This window comes from Chelonia mydas, chromosome 1, assembly GCF_015237465.2.
Source record: "Chelonia mydas isolate rCheMyd1 chromosome 1, rCheMyd1.pri.v2, whole genome shotgun sequence".
In the NCBI taxonomy this organism is placed as follows: Eukaryota; Metazoa; Chordata; order Testudines; family Cheloniidae; genus Chelonia; species Chelonia mydas.
The window spans coordinates 257,664,576-257,689,640 of record NC_057849.1 but is presented as its reverse complement, the minus strand read 5'-3'; the positions used below and the strand labels follow the sequence as shown (position 1 = coordinate 257,689,640).

General features: G+C 44.2%; 1 protein-coding gene across 7 annotated transcripts in view; it reads right to left on the bottom strand.

The window, feature by feature from the left end:
- EP300 (E1A binding protein p300) overlaps positions 1–25,065 on the bottom strand; it is a 132,677-nt gene that overhangs the window by 10,764 nt on the left and 96,848 nt on the right. For 4 of the 7 annotated variants that reach the window (XM_037882395.2, XM_007053310.4, XM_043543973.1 and 1 more), the window contains exons 17-28: positions 19,498–19,616; positions 17,917–18,156; positions 16,954–17,042; positions 14,412–14,492; positions 10,673–10,729; positions 9,179–9,256; positions 7,775–7,842; positions 4,750–4,900; positions 4,051–4,197; positions 3,412–3,525; positions 1,679–1,844; positions 758–922 (exon numbers count right to left, since the gene is read on the bottom strand). In XM_037882395.2, the coding sequence (XP_037738323.1) occupies positions 758–922; positions 1,679–1,844; positions 3,412–3,525; positions 4,051–4,197; positions 4,750–4,900; positions 7,775–7,842; positions 9,179–9,256; positions 10,673–10,729; positions 14,412–14,492; positions 16,954–17,042; positions 17,917–18,156; positions 19,498–19,616 (1,475 nt within the window). Of the gene's footprint in view, positions 1–757; positions 923–1,678; positions 1,845–3,411; positions 3,526–4,050; positions 4,198–4,698; positions 4,901–7,774; positions 7,843–9,178; positions 9,257–10,672; positions 10,730–14,411; positions 14,493–16,953; positions 17,043–17,916; positions 18,157–19,497; positions 19,617–25,065 lie in introns of all 7 variants that reach the window. The other 3 variants (XM_037882383.2, XM_037882403.2, XM_037882387.2) reach the window with 1 other exon arrangement.

Genomic DNA, 25,065 nt, shown 5'->3' with positions numbered 1-25,065 from the left:
TTGATTACAGCCTATAGTATTTACATGGGGAACAAATATTTAATAATGGGCTCTTCACTCTCATAGAGGAAGGTGTAACATGATCCAATGACTGGAAGTTGAAGCCAGACAAATTCAGACTTGAAACAAGGTGTAATTAACCATTGGAACAATTTACCAAGGATTGTGGTGGATTCTCCATCACTGACAATTTTTAAATCAAGATTGGATATTTTTCTAAAAGATCTGCTCTGGGAATTTTATGGAAGTTCTATGGCCTGGGTTATATAGGAAGTCAGACTAGATGACCAGAGTCATCCCGTCTGGCCTTGCAATCTATGAAAAATGTCAGTCATGGACTCACTGTTACGCTCATTCTGCACTACACAGCACTCTCATGGCAATTAAGACAAACCAAGGCTAAAGTCCAGTGACACAATGTGTCCACCTGAATCTGAAGATAAACTGGCTGAGAATGGTTTCCAAGGCTCCCACACAATGATTTTCTGGCTCCCAATTAAGTAGAATGATAGCAAGAATTCAACTTACAGGTAGGGAAACAGGAGGGGGAAATGGGCACCATCTGGGAAAGTGGGAGAGCTGAGTCTCAAAATAAACATGCATTTTAGATAAGCCTAAAGACAGTTATTACCACCCCCAAATGGAAGTTTTAAGCCCTAACATTTAATTCTGCACCAGGGACCTAGGGAAACTAAGTGAAGATATAAGAAAAGATGGAGAAATATCATGAAGAGTTAGGTAAAAGGAGTCTCCTTACATCCGTGCTCTCATTACTAGTGTTCTCTTCTCTCTTCCGCTCTTCCTCCTCTTGTTCTAATTCCTTAATGCTCTCCTCCAGCACGTTGGGCCAGAAGTCCCCTTCAAAGTAAGGCAGCTCTTTTGCACTTGTTAGACGATCTTCTGTTGCCTGCTTAAAAATATCCTACAAAAACATACAAACCCGGTTACAGCTATCATAACTATCCAAATGAACCAGGGCACCCTATTCTCAGACACAAAAAAGCACTGAAGCAAAAAAGCAAAAAAAAGCACTGAAGACATCAGCAAAAAAGTACTGAAGACACATTTAGTGGTGCTTCAATTATGGATAGTTTGGGCCGATGATTCCGGCATTTAGTCCCCACAGGAAAAAAAACCCATTAGTAGCTCAGTAGACTGCTAGCCAGTCACTACAAGCCCCACATTTATTAGATAGAGCAACAATATCCCAACACTTCATACAGCCCTTGATCTCAAGTCAACATAAACCTACAGACTTTAGGTCCTTCTAACTCCATCAGCAGCCCAACCCTTTATGTTGGGTTTTTTGTTTTTTTTTAAATCGCTAAAATATCCCCAAAAGATTAACTCTGTTCTTCATACTGACAGTCCCATATTGGCTGTTGTTCTCTAGTATTCTCATGGCCTGTATCTTTGATTTTCTATTTCTTTGGGAGCAAAGGAAGGTGTGACATTACCGCATACCTCTTTTACTAAAATGGCTTCAAAAGATGCGTGGTTTAGATAGGATTTACTTATTTTAACCCCAGACTGCTAAATACTCAATCCAGTTCTAAAACACAAGTTAATGCCTTACAAATTTCTTTGAATAATCCTACATTGTAGGGCAAGCAGTGGGAAGAGAACCAAAACAGACTGCTCACGAAATCCTACTGAATCTAATTTACATTTAACCAACCTTGTAGTCGTGGACAATGCGCTCCGACACAGATTTGTCCAGCATCTTTTTATACCACTCTTGCAGTCGCTTGGGCTTGGGTATCTTCTGGTCAGGAGGATGGCAATGGAAAATATAGTCATCTCCTTCACTAGGCGGGCAGGCCCAGATATGTCCAGTTGTATATCTATCGTTGTAAAAAACATCAATACATCAGGATGCTGATGTTTATCACTAGGGTCTTCTATTCCTTTCAGCCACAAGGTGGAGCCAGCACAAAGTCTGCTGGTATTACAAGATGGACAACTACTGCAATCCTCTTCCTGATCTAAATTCTAGCGCTGTCACTATATATAAGCAATGGATACTGTTAATAAAAATACTGAGTTGTATTCTGATTGGCACATGCATACAATATAGGCATGCATATTTTTACTAATTAATGCACAGCCCTACTCTGTGCAGCAAAAAAGCATTTCCCCCCCATCTACAGGTAAAATCACTAAAGCCTGACATATGCTTGCAACTGTCATCTACCAACTGCATTACAATTAGATGAGAGAAGTGTAAATTCTCAGAGCAAAGAAACAGAACATTTCAACACTAGGAGCCAGGATTTTCCTTCCCCAGCAAGACAGATGAGCTCCCTACCAGCAGATGAGATCCAAAAACTACCTTGTCTTCTGAAACCTACTTTACTTTCCCAGCATTGATTCCTCTCCATCTGCCTTCAAGGCCAATTAAAGGAAGAAAATTCCTCTATACCTGGGAGTTCTCCCAAGTATATTTCCTCTGTAGCTCCTAGGGAGCATGTCTTTCAGTACCATAAAACCTGAAATCATCTAGAAAGTAATAACTGTGAAAGGCTATAGGACCACAAAGCCAAATTTGCCCTCAGTTCCTTTCCCTCTATTGGTAATTTGAAAGATTCCCAAAACCAGGAAAAGGAGAGTAGACAATATGCTCAGAATTCCAGTTATAAGTACGCTTCCTCGCTTCACTGAGAACAGCCTCTGCAGATCCCCCATCCCACTCTATGGCCTTGTCTTCACAACCGCTTAAGTCAATGTAAGTTACATCGCTCCAGGGTGTGAAAAAGCCACTCCCCAGCGACGTAACTTACATAGATTTAAGGTGGTGTCTACACTGTGTTATGTCGGTGGGAGATGCTCTTCGCCGACATAGCTTCCACTTCTCGTTGAGGTGGATTAATTACGTTGACAGGAGAGCATGCTCTCATTAATGTGTGCGTCTTCACCAGATGTGCTAAATCGCAGCGGTGCCGATTTAGCATGGTAGTGAAGACAAGCCTTAGGAAACTTAGCTAGCAGCAGTCCTCCCCTTCCTGATTATTATAATCCCAAAACGAGCACCTGACATACTCAAACACAGAAAGCAGCATGAAGTGAAGGTGTGGACTGAGCTTCATATAGCAGTTTTACAGACACTGGGATAAGGAAATTCCTTGGTGGGAACATAGCATAATACATGGGGCCTGCTTCTAAGGTCTTTTACACCTCTAAAAAAACTGCTCCACAAGTCTCTGCAGAGAAACCACAATCTCACTGCAGTGTCATATCCCCTTCCTCCTCCTAAACGTATCTCCCATGGTTTTGTTGCCCCTTCCATTATGTCACAGGTTGAAATTAGATGGCATGCTCTTCAGGGTAGGGTCCATATCATTTTGTCTGCACTGAGAGGTGCCTAGCACACAACTGGATGCTGTAAAACAGGAAGAAGGATTAAAGGCTTACCCTAATTTCTTGACATATTCTAGATATCCAATTAATATTTCATGATAGACAGCAGTCCTCAAGCATTTAGGGCGGAAGAAATGAACACTGTCGAGGTAAGATATGTATACTCGCCTAGACAAAGATGGGAAAAAAAAATACATGACACTACAGAACAGAAGGCCAGAAATATTTCACAGCATTTATATACATTAATCCATGGTATTTTCGGTCCTTGAAGTACCTAATGCACAAGCCACTGTCTTCAAAGGCTACGGGTCCCATCTACCTCCAGGAACTCACATTCCTTTACATCACCTCTGGTTTCCAAATTTGACCTCCCCCTCTCTCTAGAACAGTCTGCTCCCTCTTCCTCACTGATTCCCTGTTTCTTTACAAACTAGACTCCAAAATCCATCTCTTTCCTGCTGCTGGAACACCATAACCAAATGCCCATTCTGTCACCTACCTATCTTCAACTCCTTCTTACTATAACCGTATTGCTGTAACTGTTTTGTGTTGGGACATACTATTATGAATAACAAAATTTAATTATGCTGCATTAAAGTTTTAAATCTGGGACTTCAGAAGGTTTATCCCACTGAGACTTCAGAGCAAAGTAAAATTTAACCTCCCTTGATTGGCACTGCAGTTCCTCACCTCTGATTGGGCGGGGGGCAATCTGAGCCGTACTCCTGTACATGCATACCGAAGAAGCACAAGTCTACACCATCTATCTCCTCAAAAGCAAACAGGGCTTTTGTTCGATAAGGGAAGGACTCTGCCATCTCTCCACTGTCTACAAACCTGCAGATATCATAAGATAAAGAGGAGAGTAATAAATACTTTCATTCCATCAGGACAGAGAACACCACATGGTGATACATAAAGATAGTAATTAAGACAGGATTTGCAACGCATGGTCAGAGCCATTTGTCACAGGCAATGGGAAAGCAAACACTGACAACTATATCCCAGAGAAGGAAAAGTGTCCCAAGTTATCCTGAAAGTTTGTTCACTTTTCATCTCAATCTTTCTGGAGTGGAGGGATTTTAGTGTTTACATAAAGGACAAAACTAGAAAGCAACAAATACAAATAATCAAAGCTACAATACAATGGAACACAGCTTTGTTTTAAAATTGTTTAGTTTTAATCTCCAGAACTTTATTATACTTCATGCAATTTAACATAAGTGGGTGTGATATCACTGACAGCCAATCAAGAAAGCTGTGTTGGTGGTGTTCTGAATACTAGACACACTTTGCAGTTGCCAAATAGCAGCAAATGTAGAAAACTCAAACACCTATCTTTTGGGATGATGCTGGGAGCAGGCAACATTAGGACTTGAAGGGATGTACCTTGCTTTCATTCCAGGTTTTACTTCTACAGTTTTGTCAGAGGCATGAACCACCCTGACTGTGACCTCTCCTGACTCAGGGTGATTCTGTCTTCTCAGAAATTCGTTCACTCTGTTCTCCAAGAAGGTACCCAGCCTTGTAGATGGCAACCCTGCACAAACAATAAAACTCTTAACATATGCATAACTGGAATTTCAAATTCTATTTCTCTATTCATGTATTAGATTATGAGTGAGGGCACTGGCAGAATGGGCCCAGGACCAGAGTAAATCGGAGGTGCTGCCTGTGGAAGTTTCAGGCTGCCTATCTTTGTCAGGTTCTAGCCAATACTGTCCATACCCTCATTCTCTTGAAGAGAAATTCGAACTTTTTGGACAAATAAAACCCCTTCTGAATAGAACTATTCCATTTATATCCACAAGGATTACAGTCATCTCTCCTGTCAAACAAAACCTAAACAAAGGAAGAGCAAGTATACAGGCATCTGAAGGAGTATCTGAAACTGACAGTCCACGTAAGAACACAAAGAGGCCTCAATCTCTTTTTGAGCCTGTAGATACTCCTGCAATATTAACAGTTTCTTGTCCACAGCCTCCCATTTTCACATTTGGCACATTCTTGAAAATCCCCACTACACAACAGCATTGAGACTAAAATTTGTATGTAAGTAACTGGAAACCCCAGCTAATTAAACAAAATTGGAAGCAGCCCTCCCATTCCTCACAGTGTTCTCAGTAAATCCAGGACACGTGGATTATGGAAAAAGCATACAGATGGTCTAACTTGAAGCACTGGTCTCAAAGTGGGTTGGTTTCCATTTTATGAGAATGCAGTTGAAGAAAAAAGCTCTGGGATGGCTAAGATGCAAACCCAACTATTTTTTCAACATTTCAGGACAATTCAGTTCTCTAAATCTCCTCCTTGCCCTTTGTCAGAAAAGCTCACTACAAAGATAGAACTTTTATACTGTGCAATTGCTAACACCCCAGTGTCAGTCAAGTTTTGTTTGGGCTGTTTTTATGAATATGAGCAAAATTAAATGCAACTATTTACTCAACTTTTAAAAATGCAATTTAAAGCTGAGTGAAAGGAGTCAGATTGAAAAGCTTTCAAAATCATCTCCGTCTAAAGAACAGATAATGACAGTACAAGTTTCCCACACTTTGCCTTCATCCTGATATCAATCCTGCCCAAGGAGAAGCCACCACTAGTAGTGAGAAAGAGTGGTTTTGTTTCTGTGGTCAAACCAAATAGTCTGCTCTGCCAAGACTTCTAGAGGTGCCAGCTGTGGGGCAATGTTCCTTCTAATTTTTGACAAGCCATGTGCGCAAAAAATTTCTTCTATGAAAATATTTGAAGCAGAGTTCAAATTTGTGCGCCATAAGGCAAATGCGCCCAAGCGAGTATTTCATTTTTTGTGCGTGCGTTTCGCCATGTGCGTGGGATTTGGATCTGTGTACGTGCGCACACGCGCATAGCTTAGAGGGAACAGTACTGTGGGGATGACTTGAATGTATTGTCTTCACATTTAAGCAAGACAGCAATCATATAGGAGCCACTCCCCAACACTAGTAATATTAATGACTGAGGTAAAAGGCTCTGTATCCCACATTAAGAGTCCCCATAACCATTACATTAGTAACAGGGCCGGATTAATCTTTTGTTGACCTGGCATAAAACATATTTGTGGGCCCCTATGGGGGCCTTGGAGCAAGAAGCCGGCTGGGGGCAAGGCATGGCGTGGGCGACCCCACTCTGCCCAGTGTGAAGGCAGTGTTTACAAACTGGCAGTTGCCAGATGCGCACTGGCCCACCCAGCCCTGTGCTGCCAATGTGCCCCTTTCCCATGCGGGTGGGTCCATGCTGTACCACACAACCACCCCACCGAGCACCTTCCCTCCCCCCCCAACAAATGCACAGTGCCCTGCACCCCCCCCCCCCGCAGTCAGCCCCATTACAACTCCCCAGCACCACACACAGACCCCTCACTGCCCAGCATCCCAACACACACAGATCTCCTCCCCACCACTGCCCAGTACCCTTCCCCACAGCCCCACCACAACTACACAGCACCCCCCCAGCAGACCCCACTGCCTAGCACCCCAAAACACACAAACCTCCCCCACTGCCCAGAGCCTCCTACCCCCTCACATCTCAGCAGTTGGAGGCTGCCCTCTCCCCCCCACCCACCACAGACCCACGCCCTGCCCCTGCCAGCACAGAGCGGGGATCCCCATCCCTGCCAGCACAGTGCTAGGGGTCAGGACAGCTGAAACTCGGGAGCAAAGAGTGGCCCCACTCAACCCTACCGCCTGGTGTTGATGGTGCTCACAGTGGAGGAGACATTTCCTTGCATGGGCAATGGAGGGGTGGGGGAGAGGGGCAGCCTCCAACTTCCCCAGCCAGATGCTTCCGCAAAGCAGCAGGGAGAGGCAGGCCCTGCCCCAGGGAGCCCAAAGCAGACGGTCACCAGCCTGGAGTGGCAGCGGCCTCCCCTCTGCCCCAGTCTCCACTGGCAGCTGCTGGTCAGTGACGGGGACAGAGAGGAGCCCTCAGCCGGCCAAAAGGAGCAAGCAATGGGCTGGGAGGAGGGGCCAGGGGGTGGGGAGGGGCCAGCAGGCGGGGCCAGGGGCAGACAGAAGCCCTGGCTGGCAGGTCAAGAGGAGCGAGTGGTGGGGTGGTGGTGAGCCGGGGCTAGAGAGGAGCCAGCTGCTCCGTGCACAGCGTAAGTGGAGTGGGCCAGGCCCTCTTTTGAGCATGGGCCCAGCAGCAGCCATTGTAAACCTGGTACTGATTAATAAGTTGGATGTGTGCATTTTGAATAAATACTAGGGAAGTGATCTGGCTGAAATTATCTTCCCATCTCTATCCCAGAACACATGGAACCCCAGAATTTAAGTAAAAGCTTAAAATTCTTAAAAAAATATAAGAGGGACAGGAAAGTTTCCCCTCTCCCCCAAAACATTGTTAAGCACTTAGCTAATACACCTGAAATGTTCTCTAAACAAGTATCAGGAGGACTTACTTTTAGCAGAGAATTTGTTCTCTTTTCTGGTTCGTCCTGTTTTCTTTAAGCAGCCATCACACACAAAGCTGAAGTGGAAACGAGAAAAAGGAATGAATAACCCCATACCTAATGCTGCTAAGGTATTTTCCACTGAATGCATCCAATGAAGTGAGCTGTAGCTCACGAAAGCTTATGCTCAAATAAATTTGTTAGTCTCTAAGGTGCCATAAGTCCTCCTTTTCTTTCAAAGGTACTCATAGTAAGATTCATGACATGGGTTTGAAACATCAGAAAGAAAACATTCTACCAGATGTTGAAGACTAGGGAACAGCCACACTGAAAATTTTGGATAAAACTGAGGACAGGAGGAAGAGAATGGCAGTAACTCTACCAGTGGAAAGTTACTGTCATCTTAACATTTGGAGCTTTTCAAGACAGAATAGGAGAAAGCTGAATGAACAGAGCATGAACACAGTTGACCTTTACAATATGGGCTTATTCCTCTGAAACCTCAGGTATTACCACTGATGGAGACAGGATCCTGCTTATAGGAACTAATGGTCTGATGTGATATAGAAAATTCTAGGATTCTAGTACACAAAGATTCCAGACAACTGTAGGATTCTTCCCCAAGCAGTTCAGGGCCAACCACCCTTATAAAAAGAGGAATAGGAGTAGCAAAATGGCAAATCCCCAAATTGTGCAATCAGCACAAACTATTTGAGTTTTTTACAGAAATTTACTTACACCAGAATTATAATTGATCATTTGTTATCTTAATCACTATAACTAGGAAATACTAATAGAATTTAAGTTTACTAAAGTCTTTTGTATTTTTGAATTTCCTGATTAAGAAAGATCTACAGCAAGTCCAGCTAAGATAAAATTGGAGGTTTAGACCTTTTCTTTTCAGGATGTAAACCGCTCACTAGCTGGGGTCAAGAAGATACAGTCTGCCAGTTCTATTCTTCAGTTTAAACACTTTGGCATCACTGAAGTTTATATTACACAAACACATATCCCAAAGAGTAAGGAAAACAGACCAACATAAAGCAATGGCAATTTAGTAATTATGACATCAGCATTCCTGGTCAAGGACAATCATGACTTACTGAACTAATATCTAGAAGTTCTTCTTTTACATAAAGGTATCCTAGTGATCAGCAATGGTAAGAAATGCAGAACATTTTAAATCAAGACACCATCCAATATTTAAGTTTACTTGACATTGGCATGGATATTGTTTAAAATTTTAACAGCTAATGGAATGTCTCCCATTGGATCAAGTTTTTTTAGACACAGGATTTCATATTTTATATATATAAGTAATATATCAAAATGTAGGTATATACACATCAACACCTGTACAGCAACCAAATGTCATCTATTCAAGCATGGAAGGAAAAACAGCAAGAAACTCACCCAGATGGCCAGATTATTTCATTATGAAGCACACAGATCTGGTGCATTTTTCTCCCACACTCTATACATTCAACAAACCTGGATGTCAGAAAATAAGTATGGAGAGCACATTAAATCAATGACACTAATTACAGGGTTACTTAAGTTAGCAATATTTCAAAAGATAAATGTTTACTAAAACTCGTACCTCATGCCTTCCCTAACACAAAGAATCAAAGGGAGACAGGGACCCTGTTCCTTGAGAGTTCAGAGATTTAAGGGTGGACCGGTGTCATTTGTGCTAGATGCCTGGGATCAGAAGCAGCCTCTGAATTTTACTCTTTGGACTGCAGAGGTACTACTACAATGATGGAAGGGATAGGGTTATGAGCCACATTTCCAGTCTTTCCTTCCATGACCTTTGCCAAATTGAAAAGCAACACTGACTGATCCCAGGGTAGGCATGTGCCCCTCTGACCTAGTCATTAGGAATTAAGACATTTTAGCAGCTGCAATGTGGGTAGTTGAATTGGGAACTGGATTAAGGGGCTAAAAGGTGATAAAAAAGCACTGGTGAGATGTAGCGGAAACAGATTGCTATCTGGTCACCACTGGCTCCAGCACCTGAATGTCCACTACTCTGTTTCTCCAGCAAGAAGGCTAGAATAGCAGCCAACTCTGTATAATTTAACATACCCTGTCCTTCTGGTATAGCTGCCTGCAAAGTAGGAAGATTATAGAAACCAAGAGCAGAAAAATGCTGCTGCAGAATGATCTGATATTAATTTTGACCTCTCCATGCACAGTACCGGGGTGGCCAAACTGTGGCTCGTGAGCCACATTCAGCTCTTTTACCATTAAAGTGTGGCTCACTGAGCCCCCCACTCATTCTCCACCTACCGGGGGGTAGGAGGGGAGGAAAAGAGGGGTTTGGCCCTCTGCCTTGCAGCGGGGTGGTGGGGTAGGGACTTCTGCCCTGTGAGGTGGGTCTCGGGGCTTTAGCTCCACAGGGTGCACCTGCTGGGGCTCAGGGCTTCAGCAGGAGCAGGGTTGAAGCCCCAAGCCCCATGAGGTGCCTCTCACAGAGCTGAAGCCCCAAGCCCCATCAGGTGTGCCATGGCTCTCGAACTTCTGAAAACTGTTGTATGCGGCTCAGAGGGTCAGTAAGTTTGGCCACCCCTGCACTACACCAAAAGAAAGAGCTTCAAGTAGCACAGCTATCTGCATGCAGTTTTCTATCAAACATCAGAATTCAAGAAGAGTGAAATGGACTCTGCAAGTCCAGCAGCCCATAACCTCAGGATTTCATTTTCTTACATAGACCTGTGATGATCTGGAGTCTCAGGACAGAATGCAAAACTTGGTGCTTGCCCACCAGCCCCTGCTGGCCAACTAATGGAGCAGCATTAAGCTAAGAAAACTATGAAGTGATGGGTTTTTTCACAGGGGGTGAACAAAGAGAATGGGGATATAGATTTAAAAATAAGTAAGTTGAGTTGCCAGAGTGTTACTTACAGTTCAGGATCTAGTGTATCATTTTTCCTCTTAGAAAACTGTTCTTTGTTTATCGTACTAAGGAGAAAGAGATAGATGATAAAAACTTAGTTGTGACATAAGATAAGCATTCATAGTATACTAATTTCCCACATCTTGAGCGTACCCAGGCACATTCACTGTAACCGGATTTCTTAAGTGTTTATGATGCTGTGAGGAAAGGAGTAAGAAAGAATTCATAATGAGATGGCTGAGCACAAAGTATGTGCTTACTCCTCCCTGCGGCAAGGATGCTCTTCTATTGGAGAGTGACTACTAGTGCATGCCTCAGGTAGATTTGAATCTGAGAAGTGCACCAGTAATCTAAATGCACACCCTGGAATGGCATATAGCTATCTCAGTTTGGGGCTCAGTTTTACATTTCATTTTTTGAAAGCCTTTTAAAATTTAGTTTTGGGTTAGTTTATGAAATATATCTTTCCTCTATGAGAGACTGTTCCTACAAGGATCTATGGAAAAACTGGTATAAGCTATTATTGTGTAGGGAATACTCTATTCTCAAAACAACCTGGGTTATTCAGATCCCTTCCACAATGAGACCAGTTATAATAGCCTTCTCCTGGAGTAACACTTCAAAAAGAAACATCTGCTTCCCCCGGCAGCCTGGCACTGGTACCCAACCATATCGCTTTTCACTTAATCTTGACTATATCTTTTTACCCATCTATTTAACAGAAAAATCCCTCCAACCTTTATGAGTCTTTTGGTGATGGGGTCCCAGCCATGAATATCTGGGATGTGGCTTATGGCATAGTAACATTGGTTCAAAGAACTTAGTAGCTTTGAACTATCAATACCTAAAACCACACTGAACTTCAGTAAGTAGAGCTGTGTGATTTGGAGGGGTTGAGCGTGTGAAGAGAAGCATGCACTGAAGTTATCACAGGAACAGGGAATCAGTCCAAGTTGCATGGGATTGCTTCCCCTTCCTACTCCCTCTATTTCAGGGTTCAGCCTTGGTTTTGCAAGATGCAGTCATCCTTCCCCAAAAATATGAGATTTATATAAAAGGGCCAACCCTCCCTATCATCTCAGAAGTTGCATGCTATTCCTCATCTCACACATCAAAAAGTTCTGGTTTTATTAATATTCTCTCCCAACCCTTTTCTTCTAAAAACATGCTGTCAGGGGGAGACGATAGGGAGAGAGGTCCCATTACCTTGAGTCCAATGAGTTTACAGGCTGCACCAAAATTAATATGAAACAAGGAGTGGTGGCATACCAAAAAATTTAACTACTGACTCATTTGCAGGAGGAGACTTTCAAATTCATTATGTAGTAGCCACTTATTTATAGGATGGGGGAGTACACCACAAATTATAAATTATTTTCTTCATTTTACTACTGTCAACAGACATTTCAACACCATTTACTAGTTAAATTTAATAATGAATACAGTTCAACTATTTGTATTTGCAATTATATTACCAAATTTGGTGTACAGAAATTAAGCCGCACTCACCACAGAGGGCCGCCTTTCTTCATTCTACTTGACACTGTTGCAAATTGTGCTATTCACTTGCCTAATTTATGTGCAAGGTGGTTTATACACTGCTGATTGGCAAGTGGCAGTTCATCTGTTCTAGAAGTCTTACAGATCTCAGATTATTATAAAACTGTTTAATGTGAGTAAACTGTTACCCTTGATTCACAGAATCATAGAATATCACGGTTGGAAGGGACCTCAGAAGGTCATCTAGTTCAACCCCCTGCTCAAAGCAGGACCAATCCCCAACTAAATCATCCCAGCCAGGGCTCTGTCAAGCCTGACCTTAAAAACTTCAAAGGAAGGAGATTCCACCACCTCCCTAGGTAACACATTCCATTGCTTCACCGCCCTCCTAGTGAAAAAGTTTTTCCTAATGTCCAACCTAAACCTCCCCCACTGCAACTTGAGACCATTACTCCTAGGGACACTATTGGAATTCTAGGGACACTACTGGAAATGCTGACTAGCACACCAAGGCCACAACACCCAGTTCTTCTCTCTGCCCCACAGAAAATTGACAAGTGCTCCCACAGCGACCCTAGGTGTAAACGATCCCTCTGCAGCTACTCTAAATAGTAGCATATCCCCTACTGTGACCAAGATTTGGCCATTTCCTGCTTTTGACAACTTTTGCTTCCAGTCGAAGGCATCATCTTGTACCTTCCTTCCTATATGCCAGTTTCCAATCACCCAGATTCAGAATTTTCGGAGTTCCCTCTCTTTCCCCCTATAGAATCTACTTGACACCTTGCCCCAAGGAGTTTCCCTGGAGAGTCCAATACTCGCCCTAATCTGCAAACTAACAACTCTGCACTCATCTGCCCATCCTACTGGTTTTCTTCCTCACTGGAATTCTCTGTTGCAAGCCATGAGGAAGCAAACAATGTCTTAGCAGTTGTCAGAGCATCACTTTCACTACCACTACTATACAAAAGCCAATTAAATCCATGTCAAGCTCTCCAAAACGTCTGCCCATCAGCAACTGTGCAGCATCTCTTACATCAGGGGTGGGAAAATTTTTTGGCCTGAGGACCACATCTGGGTATGGAAATTGTATGGCGGGCCATGAATTCTTACGAAAATGGGGATTGGGGTGCAGGAGGGGATGAGGGCTCTGGCTGGGGGTGTGAGCTCTGGGGTGGGGCTGTGGATGAGGGGTTGGGGGTGCAGGAGGTGTTCTGGGCTGGGACAGAGGGGTTTGGAGAGTGGGAGGGAGATCAGGGCTGGGGCAGGGGGTTGGGACATGGGAGAGGGTCAAGGGGGCAGCCCCGGGCAGCGCTTACCTCAAGCAGCTCCCAGAAACAGCAGCATGTCCCCTCTCTGGCTCCTACATGGAGGTGCGGCCAGGCAGCTCTGCACACTGCCCTGTCTGCAGGCGCTGCCCCTGCAGCTCCCATTGGCTGCGGTTCCTGGTCAGTGGGAGCTGTGGGGGCGGCGCTTGGGGTGGGTGCAGCATGCGGTGCCCTCTGGCTGCCCCTACGTGTAGGAACCGGAGGAGGGACGTGCTGCTGCTTCCGGGAGCCGTGCAGAGTGGGGCAAGACCCTGACCCCACTCCCCAGCTGGAGCACCGGAGCGGGGCAAGTTCCAGAACCTGCTTCCCGGCGGGAGCTCAAGGGCTGGATTAAAATGTCTGGAGGGCCGGATGTGGCCCCAGGACATAGTTTGCCCACCTCTGTCTTACATGATTATAAGATGCTGCTCCAATAAAAAGGGTCTTAAATATCTGAATGGCAAAACTGAGTTATTCTTGCTTGTAGTTTTAGGCAGAAAACAAGGCAGAAGAGTGAACAGAAAAACCCTCCCAAAAGCAGAAGGGCTGAGATCTAGAAGGATGTTTGCTATGCACCCTACCCTCTAAAAACTGTCAATTTTCACGTGAAGATATTTCCTGACCTCTTTTTAAAGTGATATTCCTTTCCTTCCCTAATAGTATAAGTTTTGAAAGAGGTGATTACTCCTTTCCCCTTACCATAGTATTGTCCAGGATTTGAGAGACAGGTGTCCTCACCCACACTTATGATAAAATCCAGATTTTTAAGCTTCTTCCCTTGCTCTATATTTGGTCCAACTCTTGAAGTAAGATTAAAGCAAACCCCTTCATTGCCTAGGTACTTCCTAACCTCTGAGAGTGCATTTTAGACCATGCTATAGATCAGAACTATCACAAAAATATATAAATAACTATCCTAAGCAGATATATGGCTACTCACGTTTGCGGTTGTGATGGGTCATCCCCCAGAGAAACGCTCTCCCCCTGGATTTCATTGAAGCACTTCTCACAGAAATGATACCTGTCAGCAAGAAGGCCATATTTGGGTGAACTGTTCCGTCCACACAACACAGCCCAAGCCAAGCAACGGAGCCACCAATCACAGCAGGCCAAGGAGGGGACGGGAGCAGAGAGCAGGTCATCAACGGCGACAGGGATATTCAATGATGTAGATTTATGGGCCCCACAGTTTGTGTTTGGTTGGTTTGGTTTTTTGGTTTGGTTTTTTTGCAATCAAAGCCAAGTGCAGACAACGACAAGCATGAAGGAGAAATAAAAAATAACACACACAAACAAACAAAGAAATGGGGGTTGTAGGACAAAAACAAAAAACACAAAAGCAGGACAAGACAACACAAAGCAGAAAGCCAAGGCAAAGCACAGATTAGCATTAAATCTCAAATGGAATCACAAGCAGCAACTGATTATAGCAAATAAAACAAAAGAGTATTCCATTTTAGCATACCCGCACCCTCTTCATTTTAAAAAGCAATGCCATATAAAGCAAAGAATCAAAATGAGGAAAGGGAAGAGGGTAGAAGGAAGGATGGATTGCTACTCTGACATCTGTATCAGGATACCAATTCTGTCTGCAAGAGCATCTGCTAGGAGATGACCAGAAGGGGGAATCTTCCACCTTAAAAAAAACACTCGAAGACTGAAGAGCCACAGGATTCTCTCCTCACTGAAGTGGACCCCATGGCTTGCAATAAGCTACAAGAGTCTCACTTTCATCAATTTAAAGGGACAGTAATCAGTCCTCAAAACCACCATCCATTTGTTTTAGGTCTGTCAAATTATATGTAAAACAGGTATTTGAAATGTATTAATTGCATTCATACTGCTCTAGATTCACACAGTATTGCCATACCCCAATTTTGAGACACAAAATAGTTTAGATATCAACAAAATGAAACCATTCTGTGGTGTTTATTTGTATTTGAATGAAACTAGAGTGTTTTATTCAAGATCTGTTCCCCACCCCTCAAAAGTCTAATCAAACTACAGTCTCTCCATTACTAATCATGTTAACTGGAGTGCACAAAACATCTAAAAACAAAAGGAACAAAGGAAAATAAAACAAGCTGTGACAGTTTATCATAAAGCAACACAAACCAACACTATGGGATCTGTAAAGCTAAAGAGGTCACTTTATCCTCTCTGAGCTCCCTCCATTACAGATGGAAGCTGAATCACGATTTTACTTACATATATTATATATGCACAGTTTATATATTACATACACACATTTATTTAAAGATCAGAAGTGAATGACACTCAAGTTATGAAAGGAAGTGTGGGTTTAGGAAGAAGATTCTTCCAGTCCATTTAGTGCTCACCAAAGGACGGCACATGAAGAGAAACTATTGACTCATGGCATGAAATGTTCTTGCATATAAAACTACTGAACCTTCAGATTCAGATTTCTTTTTATGAGACACTATGACCTCTTTTCCCCACTCCTCCATTCCCACCCCTAAAAACCACCCTTGATGCATTGCAGCAACCCTCTCCCTGCAGTCAAAGAGGGCTGGATGCAACTACTGTTCTGTAGATTCTCAATAATTCTTTCCACCCCTACAGGCTGAATACACTTCCTCTCCCGAAAGACCTGGCTGGCTTCAGGATGAAAAACATTTCTTTGGAAGGTGCCAGACCAGAGAACAGAAAGCAAGAACCACACTGAATAAAAGGTGGCATAACTGGAAGATATCTCCATCCCTCTGTTTAGACTGAAGCGTTTAGTAACAAACCAAGGGCTGCCATCCCTGAATGTTAAGCATAGTGTTCTTTCGGGGTAATAAGAAATATCTAGCAAGAAATCTTCCCTGGAAAGTCAAAGAGGTTTTAATCCTTTAATAAACTGCAGGTCAAACATATTAGCCAGGAAGAGAATTTTGGAAGTGACAGTATTTTATATTGTTGCTGACAGCCACAGAAACGCAACAATTCACTCAAGGGGGCTTGTGATGATAAAAGCACTAATTCCCTCAGCAAGGTTTGAATAATTAATTAATGAAGTGTGTGTCAAAGACAGCTATGTTATTCACTGCAAAATTCTTCATAACAATAGCACAGAGAACCAGTTACTTGCTGAATATGATCAGAAGTTCACTGCACAAAAGAAAGTTACTAACTTATCTGCTGAAGGATTGTTGTGTACTGTTTGGCAAGTAGGAAGGGCGGTATAATTTATGATAGCATAATATACTGATGAAAACAAAATCTAACTACAGGATAAAGATCTACTGAATACCACAAGTGGTTTTTTTTTGGAAGACAAAGGAATAAGAGCAAAGGGTGCAACAAGCTTTTTTGCAGAATGGCAGCTTGCTAGTACATAATATAAGCTGTTCAAGATATTTCCAGAAATTTAGAATGTGACATGAAGGTATACACATGTATGAAGGATGCATACATATACAGGCATGCCTCTGCCCATAGATTGATTGGTGATGCATGCTGTAACCAGTTTTACTTACCTGTTCTGGTAACTGTAATAAGTGGCATCTCGAGGGATTGTGCATAGCTGTTTGCCATAGCAACACAAAGTCTGTGGCGAGAACTCTAACTGCAGAAAGAGAAATTTTCTTAGTATTCATGCATGTTTCCACTGGCTCTCCCTGAGAAGTGGGTATGACCCATACAGCGAAGATCATCTGGATTACTAAAACTGCACGATTCTGTGCACAGATCTGAACAGTACCGTATGAGAGTCTATATTGAATGTTAACACTATAAAAATATTCTGTTCAGCTGTCATTTACAAGTTAGCCATTTCTTTATACACTTTTCCCCAGCAGGGAATCCACTTCCCTATTCCATGATTGGGAGAGTCAATTATATAATACCACAGAGAGATCACTTTGTTATAACACTCAGAAAAGCTGATGTACCTATTCCAAACTATGTTTAGCCTTAATACATATCCTCACAAGCTTGCTTCTAGTCTATAAAATAAAAAAATGTTGGTTTTAAGCCGTTTGTGTAGTATTAGATATTTTATGACCAAGATTTTAAAATGGACACCTAAAATTAGAGTCTAAGGTCACATCTAACACTGCAAAGAATCCCATTAGCAAGTGTTAGAGCCTGGTTCAACTGACCTGGGCTCATGGTACAGGGCTAAAAACAGCAGCGCAGACATTCCTGGTTGGACTGGAGCACAGGCTCTGAAACCTGGCAAAAGGGAATGGGTCTCCGAGCCTGAGCGGGAACATCGACACTGCTATTTTTAGCTCCATAGCCTGAGCCGGCTGACGGGCCTCAGATTCACTGACATTTAAATATTTAAGGGCAAAAAAAAAAAAAAAAAAAAAAAAGTGGCTTGATTTTCAGAAGTTCTGAGCACCAACAGCTCCCACTGACTGCTGCTCCTATGCTCTTTCATATTATATATTACACATGGAGATGGGAAAAAGTTTAAGGAAGTTGCCCTTCCTTACCTTTCTCCCACAGCAATAACCAAGGCTCTGCATAACCGGATCAATTTCTTGTTCAAACACCTCTGCCAGTCTGGAGCAGTACTTATACACGCGGGATGTCTTGCGGTTATAGAGCCAGGCGTTGTTGAACATGAGCCAGATATCATCCACATATTGCCACGGCTCCTGGTACTGTCCTGTGTCTAGCTTCCTCTTGATGGTAGAGAGGTCCATGGGGTTCTTTACTATATCAAAGTAATCCTGCAAGAATGAGCGGCATTTCAAACAAGATCAGAAAAAATGTATTACAACATGATAGCTTGTGTGTTCTTTACACAAGATTCCTCTTCGATACTCTTGCAAGCATTAGAAGTACCAACCCTAGAACAAAAGAGCTGAGTAATGCCAACCATGGACGGTTTGTGACATACAGTGTGCTCTCTCAGCAATGTCGTCTCTCCCATGTAGGGCCTTCCTTCCATTATTTTCAAGCTTGGAAAGGCAAAGTAAAGTATCCAAGAAACTAAGATGGCCAGGGAGACTAGAAGCCCACATTTACAATCACTATTATTCTATTACATACTTTCATTGTGTATCTATTTAGTTTGATATTCAATTATATAATTTATAATTGTTCTGAAAGTGTAATACTGAAATAGAAGTCATGTAAAATAGAACAATGACTGTACATACTGAACAGGTCTTTGCAGGAATTGTGGACCAAAGCACCCAAAGCAGGATGCTGTCATGAGTTTTAACCTTTGATACATGGTATATTTGTGTGCACCAAGGAAATGAAATTAGCCTATCGCAATGATACTCAGACCTCTGGTTCAGGAGCCAAATTAGCAATCAACATTACCCAAAAGAGCCACAGTAGTGTGAATTAGTAGTTTCATTTACTACAGCATTGGTCATATTTGAACAGTACGACAGGGGAAATACTTAGTGTTACATATAATTCTCACATCAAATAAGCTAATAATCTGTGCGAACAGATAACTTAATTGGTTAATAATAGTAAAAGCATTCCTAATTGGTTAATAATTAAATCACACTGTTTTAATATCATGTGCTGCAAAGAGCACTGGCTAGATCCAACCACCTTGACCTGGGTTTTTTTTTTTCCTGCTTCTATAGCATTTAACAGTTCATGATGTAAGTTACTGTTTAAATGAATTTTCCAAAAAATTTTAGCGTTGATAAGCTTCCTAAACAGTTGAGAAACTAAACCGTTGCCACATACTTAGGGTGAGAACGGCTTCCCTGGTTTCCCAGGACTTTGAGACACTGCAAAAACAGGACAGTTTGCAAATGTCCAGCAAAAGCCAGTATATGTAGGATTCCGTCAATAAGAATAATTTGATGTCTTCCCATTCTTCTATTTTCTCTTTAACAGAAGACAGAAAAATAAGCCTTAAAAATAAGTTTCTCTATGCCACAGATGTGGTACATGCCAATCCTAAATCCAAACTCTTCCAATCCATCTATATAAAAATGGAGACAGGACTACAGCAGGCCATTTGGTCTCCTCAGGCAGACAAGTCCTGGAGTAGAAGCTAGGAGTTAAAAAGCAGGGAAACAGCTTGATAATAAACTTACAGGAATTCCTAGTAGTTGGGGGTCCACAGGCTGTCTGAAAGGAAGGGACTCAGGATCCTGCCGGTAAAGCGCCTCCAGTGTTGGCATAAGTGCCTGCCGCAACTCTTCAGGTTTGAAAACTTTTGAAAAATAAATACATGCAAAGTTGGAGTAATGGCCAGAAGCAAGAAATCTGCTGTAAAATTTGAAAGCTGTTGAAAACACTACCTACACACTCTATATAAAAGAGACAAACATATTGCGCTTACACCATTCACTGCAATGCTAGGTTTTGTGGAAGACAGAAATCTGATTAACAGTGTCTGATGTGAAGCCCATAATGTGAAATGACATACTGAATACAGAAAAAAACATTTACTTACATGTACACTAACTGTTGTTCTTCAAGATGTGTTGTGCACATATACATTCCATTGCAAGTGTGTGCGCACCCAATGCACTCAAATATGAGATCTCTGCAAGCTGTACCACAAGGTAGAGCATAAAAGGGGCATAAGTGCCCCCTCCCTCCACTCTTTTTCACTGCTGTCTAATACCTGAATTAGCGGGGAACGTATATGTGCACAACGTATCTCAAAGAATAGTTACTGTACAGTTAAGAAGCCATTTTTTCTTCTTCCAATGATTATGCACATATACTTTCCACTGCAGGTGACTCGCCAGCAGTTTCCTTACAGGTGGGGGGACTTCAGATTTGAAAAGAAACTGAAGCACCAACTTATTACACTACATTAACATCAGCATCTGGAGAAGGCATGTACCAACCACACTGCTGCTTTGCAGGTGTCCACTACAGGAGTGCTGGTCAGGGAGGTTGATGAAGTGGAATGAGCCCTAGTGGAATGTGCCATTACCCATAGTGGAAGAGACCGTAAGATCATAGCAAAATCTGCAGTCCAAAATCCAATGAGATGCTGAGCACAGGCTATAAAAAGCCTGCAAGACTTTGTGAAAAACTGAAGTGTCCAGGTAAAATGCCAAAGCACTGCAAACACACTAGGAGTGAAGCTTTTCTTCAGCCTTGAAAATGAGGGCTTGGGAATAGAGCCCTGCGCGGATACAAATTCATATCTGTGGACATAAAAATCTGTATCTGTGGAGCTGCAGGGCTCTACTGGGAATCACAGTGGTGAAAGGAGCAGCACTTTGGGCTGCCACTCCTAGGAGCCAGCACCCCGCACCAGCAGCTCCTCCGGCGTGGCTGTACTGCTCCGAGCCCTGTCCGCTGGGGCGGGCACCAGACTCACCGGCAGCTGTCCCTGGTCGCGCTAGTGTGTTCAAGTGGCACGCATGCTCCCAGACAAGAATCGCTTCCACTCAGCGGTCTGCGTCTCCTGTCCAGGGGGCATGTGAGCCGCCTGAACACACTAGCGTGACCAGGGACAGCAGCCAGCGAGCCTGGTACGGCTGCAGCCAGTAGAGTCATGCCAGAGGAGCTGTGAGCATGGGGCACTGGCTCCTGGAAGCAGCAGCCCAACAGTACTGCTCTTTTCACCACTACGCTTCCCATTAGAGCCCTTCAGGTCTGTGGATACCAATTTATATCCACAGATATAAATTTGTATCCCAGCAGGGTTCTATTTGGGAAGAACACTGGGAGACTAACAGTCTGATTAAGATGAAATACTGATACTACATTAGGCATAAATTCAGGCTGCAGCCTAAGAGAAACTAACTTTGTGAAAAACTGTGAAAGGAGCGTCAGCTAGAAGCACCTGAAGCTCTGAAACTCTCCGAATACATGAATTTGTTACAAAAAACCCCTCTGTTTCTTTGAGAACAGCAGAAGAAATGTTGCTGCCAGGGGCTCAAAAGGGGTGCCTTTAAGCAAGATAGTACTAGATTCAGATCGCATAAGCAAGATAGTACTAGATTCAGATCGCATAATGGTACCGGATTAGACACAGGCAGGTACACATTAACAAGACCCCTTAGAAATCTAGAAACCACGGGATGTGAAAACACAGAAAAACTATCCATGGGAAGGTGCACCGCAGAGATGCATGTTAGGTGGACTAACAACTAATTGAGAAATCAGAGGATTTTAGATGCAGCTGATTATACATATATTGGACTATCTCTGTGCGATTTGGTGGTAAATGGTGAGATTCCACCCAGATCAAAAACGTTTTCCATTTTGCTGTATACATGGCTCAGGTGCTGCTTTCCTGCTGCTCACCAAGCTGGCTTTGACATCTAGGGTTCGTAATCTCTCACAATTACTCAACCAGAGATCATTGATGCAGTGAGGTGGAGGGACTGCAGGTTTTGATGCAGACACCTGTCCTGGTTTTGAGCCAGGAGATCCTCAGCCAGTGAAAGTTATGGGTTACCAAGAGGAGAGCTAATTAAGGTTGGAACCAATGTTGTCCCTGCCAGGCCAGTGCTACAAGGATGAAAGTTGCCTTGTCTCTTTTTTGTTTCCTGATCATCCTCAGAATGAGAGGGCCTGGAGGAAGTGTGTACCGCAGATGGCTTGACCAGGGGAAAAACGGTTACCATACCTACGTTTTGTAACTGTTGTTCTTTGAGATGTGTTGCTCATGTCCATTCCATTCTAAGTATGTGCGCGCCCACTCGCACAGTTGTTGGAGACTTTTACCTTAGCGGTATCTGTAGGATTGACTGTGGCGCCCCCTTGAGTGCCGCGCTCATGTGTCAGTATATTAGGCACCGCTAACCCTATGCCCTCTCAGTTCCTTCTTGCTGGCAACTCTGAAAAAGGGGTAGGAAGGTGGGTAACGGAATGGAAATGAGCAACACATCTCGAAGAACAACAGTTACAAAAGGTAGGTAATTGTTTTTTCTTCCTCAAGTGTTTGCCCATGTCTATTCCATTCTAGGTGACTCACAAGTAGTATCCTCTGAGCTGGGCTTGGAGTTCAGAGTTTAGCGGCTTGTAGTACTGCCCTACTGAAGCTTGCTGGGTAAGCGCATAGTGGGACATGAACATATGGACGGATGACCAGGTAGCCACCCTACAGATGTCCTGCACAGGCACTTGGGCTAGAAAAGCTGCCGAAGAGGCTTGCGCCCTGGTTGAGTGGGAGGTTACGACTGCTGGAGGGGGCACCTTCACCTTATCATAGCAGTAGCAAATGCAGGCAGTGATCCAAGAAGAAGTTCTTTGAGCTGACACTGTGCGACCTTTCACCCAGTCATCCACCGCAACGACTTGCAGAATGGCTTGGTCCTTTCAATGTAGAAGGTGAACGCTCTCCTGATGTCTAAGGAATGCAGCCTACGCTCTTCCTCAAACGTATGTGGCTTTGGAAAAAAAGACAGGTAAGAAAATGTCCTGGCTTGTATGAAACAGACTACCTTGGGCAGAACACACAGGTGTGGCCTCAGCTGGACCTTGTCTTTGTAAAAGACCGGTAGAGGGCAGTTCCAAGGTGAGTGTCCTAATCTCAGAGACGCGGCAGACAGATGTTACTGCAATCAGGAACGTGACCTTCCAGGACAGGAGAAGAAGAGAGCAGGAAGCCAGAGGCTGGGGGGGAAGGGGGGGGGAGGAGAAGGGGGGAGATCTCCATGAGCTGCAACAGCACCAGATTCAGGTCCCACAGAGGAACGGGATCCTTGACATGCAGGTAGAGGTGCTCAAGGCCCTTGAAGAACGAGGCTGTCCTGAGCGAAAATTGACCTACCCTTGAGCGGCGGACAAAAGGTCAAAATAGCAGCCAAGTGGATATTGACAGGTGAAAGGGACAGGCCTTGGAGCTTGAGATGCAGAAGGTAATCCAGGATTAACTGCAGCAAGGTTTGCTCTGGCTGAATGCCCTTATCGAGGTCCAACAGGCGAACCGCTTCCATTTGGCTAGGTAAGTTGCTCTGGTGGAGGGCTTTTTACTGCCCAACAGGACCTGTTGGACATCAGCTGAGCACTGCTGCTCCTGCTCATTCAACCATGCAGCAGCCATGCCAGCAGGTGCAGTGCCGCCAGGTTCAGATGCAGAAGACTGTCATGGTCTTGGGACAGCAGGTCCAGCCGGAGCGCTAGCTGTAACAGAGCACCCACCGAGAGATCCAGCAGTGTGCCGAACCAGTGCTGGCACGGCCAAGCTGGCGCCATGAGGATCACCTTCACCCTGTCCTGCTTGATCTTCATGAGGACTCTGAATTAACGATAATGGGGGGAAGGTGTAAAACAGAGCCTCCGAGCACAGGAGCGGAAAAGCGTCTGACAGGGAGCCTCTGTTGATCCCCCGAATCGAGAAGAAAATGTGGTATTTCCTGTTTTGTCTGGACACAAACAGGTCCACCTGGGAAGTTCCCCACTTGTGGAAGATGAAGCTGACCACTTTCAGATGGAGGGACCATTTGTGGTGAGATGAGAAGATCCTGCTGAGGTGATCTACCAAAGCGTTCTTGGTCCCGGGAAGGTGAGCAGCTACGAGACAGATGTCATGCTGCAGACAGAAGTCCCAGAGCTTGAGGGCTTCCACGCAAAGGGCAGACAATCTGGCTCTGCCTTGCTTGTTGATATAGAACATAGTTGCTGGGCTGTCTGTTAGGACCTGAACCATCTTGCTTTTTATGTGAGGTAGGAAGGCTTGGCAGGCCAAGCAAACCACTCTAAGCTCCCTGATGTTGAAATGTAGGGAGCCATCGCGACTGGACAAATGACCTGGCATGCCGAGATTGCCCAGGTGGCCTCCCCACCCCAGGTCCGATGCATCAGAGATGAGGATCACCAACGTGGATGAAGCAGCGAAAGGGATTTCTTCCAACACTGATGCAGGATTCTGCCACCAGGTGTGTGAGGACAGTACATGGTCTGGAACCCTGACCATGCTGTGCGTGTTGAGGATGTAGACAGATGCTAGCCATGCCTGCAGGAGCCTGAGGCAGAGCCATGCGTGCCAGACCACATGTGCAGGCCGCCATGTGTCCCAAAAACTGCAGGCACATGTAAGCGATGGTGAGAGGGTGGGCTTGCATGCACGAGATGAGGTCCGCCATGACTTGGAACCGAGCCTCGGGAAGGAAGGGTCTGGCCCGAGTAGAGTTGAGCATCACTACAATTAATTCTATGTGCTGCAGTGGAGTTAAGGTTGACTTTCTCTCATTTAATACCAGCCCCAGGTCATGACAGGTGGAAAAAAAGATTGAGAAGCCACCCCACCTGATCCTGGGACCAGCCCTTTAGTAGCCAGTTGTCAAGGTACGGGTTGAACGCCCTGACGCCGGAGGTAAACAGCCACTGCCACTACGCACTTTGTGAACATTCTTGGGGCTGACAAGAGACCAAAGGGCATTGCTGTGAATTGAAAACGGCGCTGGCAAAGCGTAAGACAAAGAAAGCGCCTGCGCCCGGGGAAAATGGAAATACGTGTCCTTGAAGTCGAGGGTGAAGTACCAGTCTCCCAGATCCAGGGAGGGGATGATAGAGACTAGGGAGACCATGTGATACTTCAAGTTCTTGAGAGACTTGAGACGACACAGGTCCAAGATAGGTCTGAGGCCCCCTTCTGCTTTCGGGATTAGGAAGTAGCGGAGTAGAACCCCTTTCCCTTCATGTCCTGAGGGACCTCCTCTACTGCCCCCAGCACAGGAGGTTTTTGA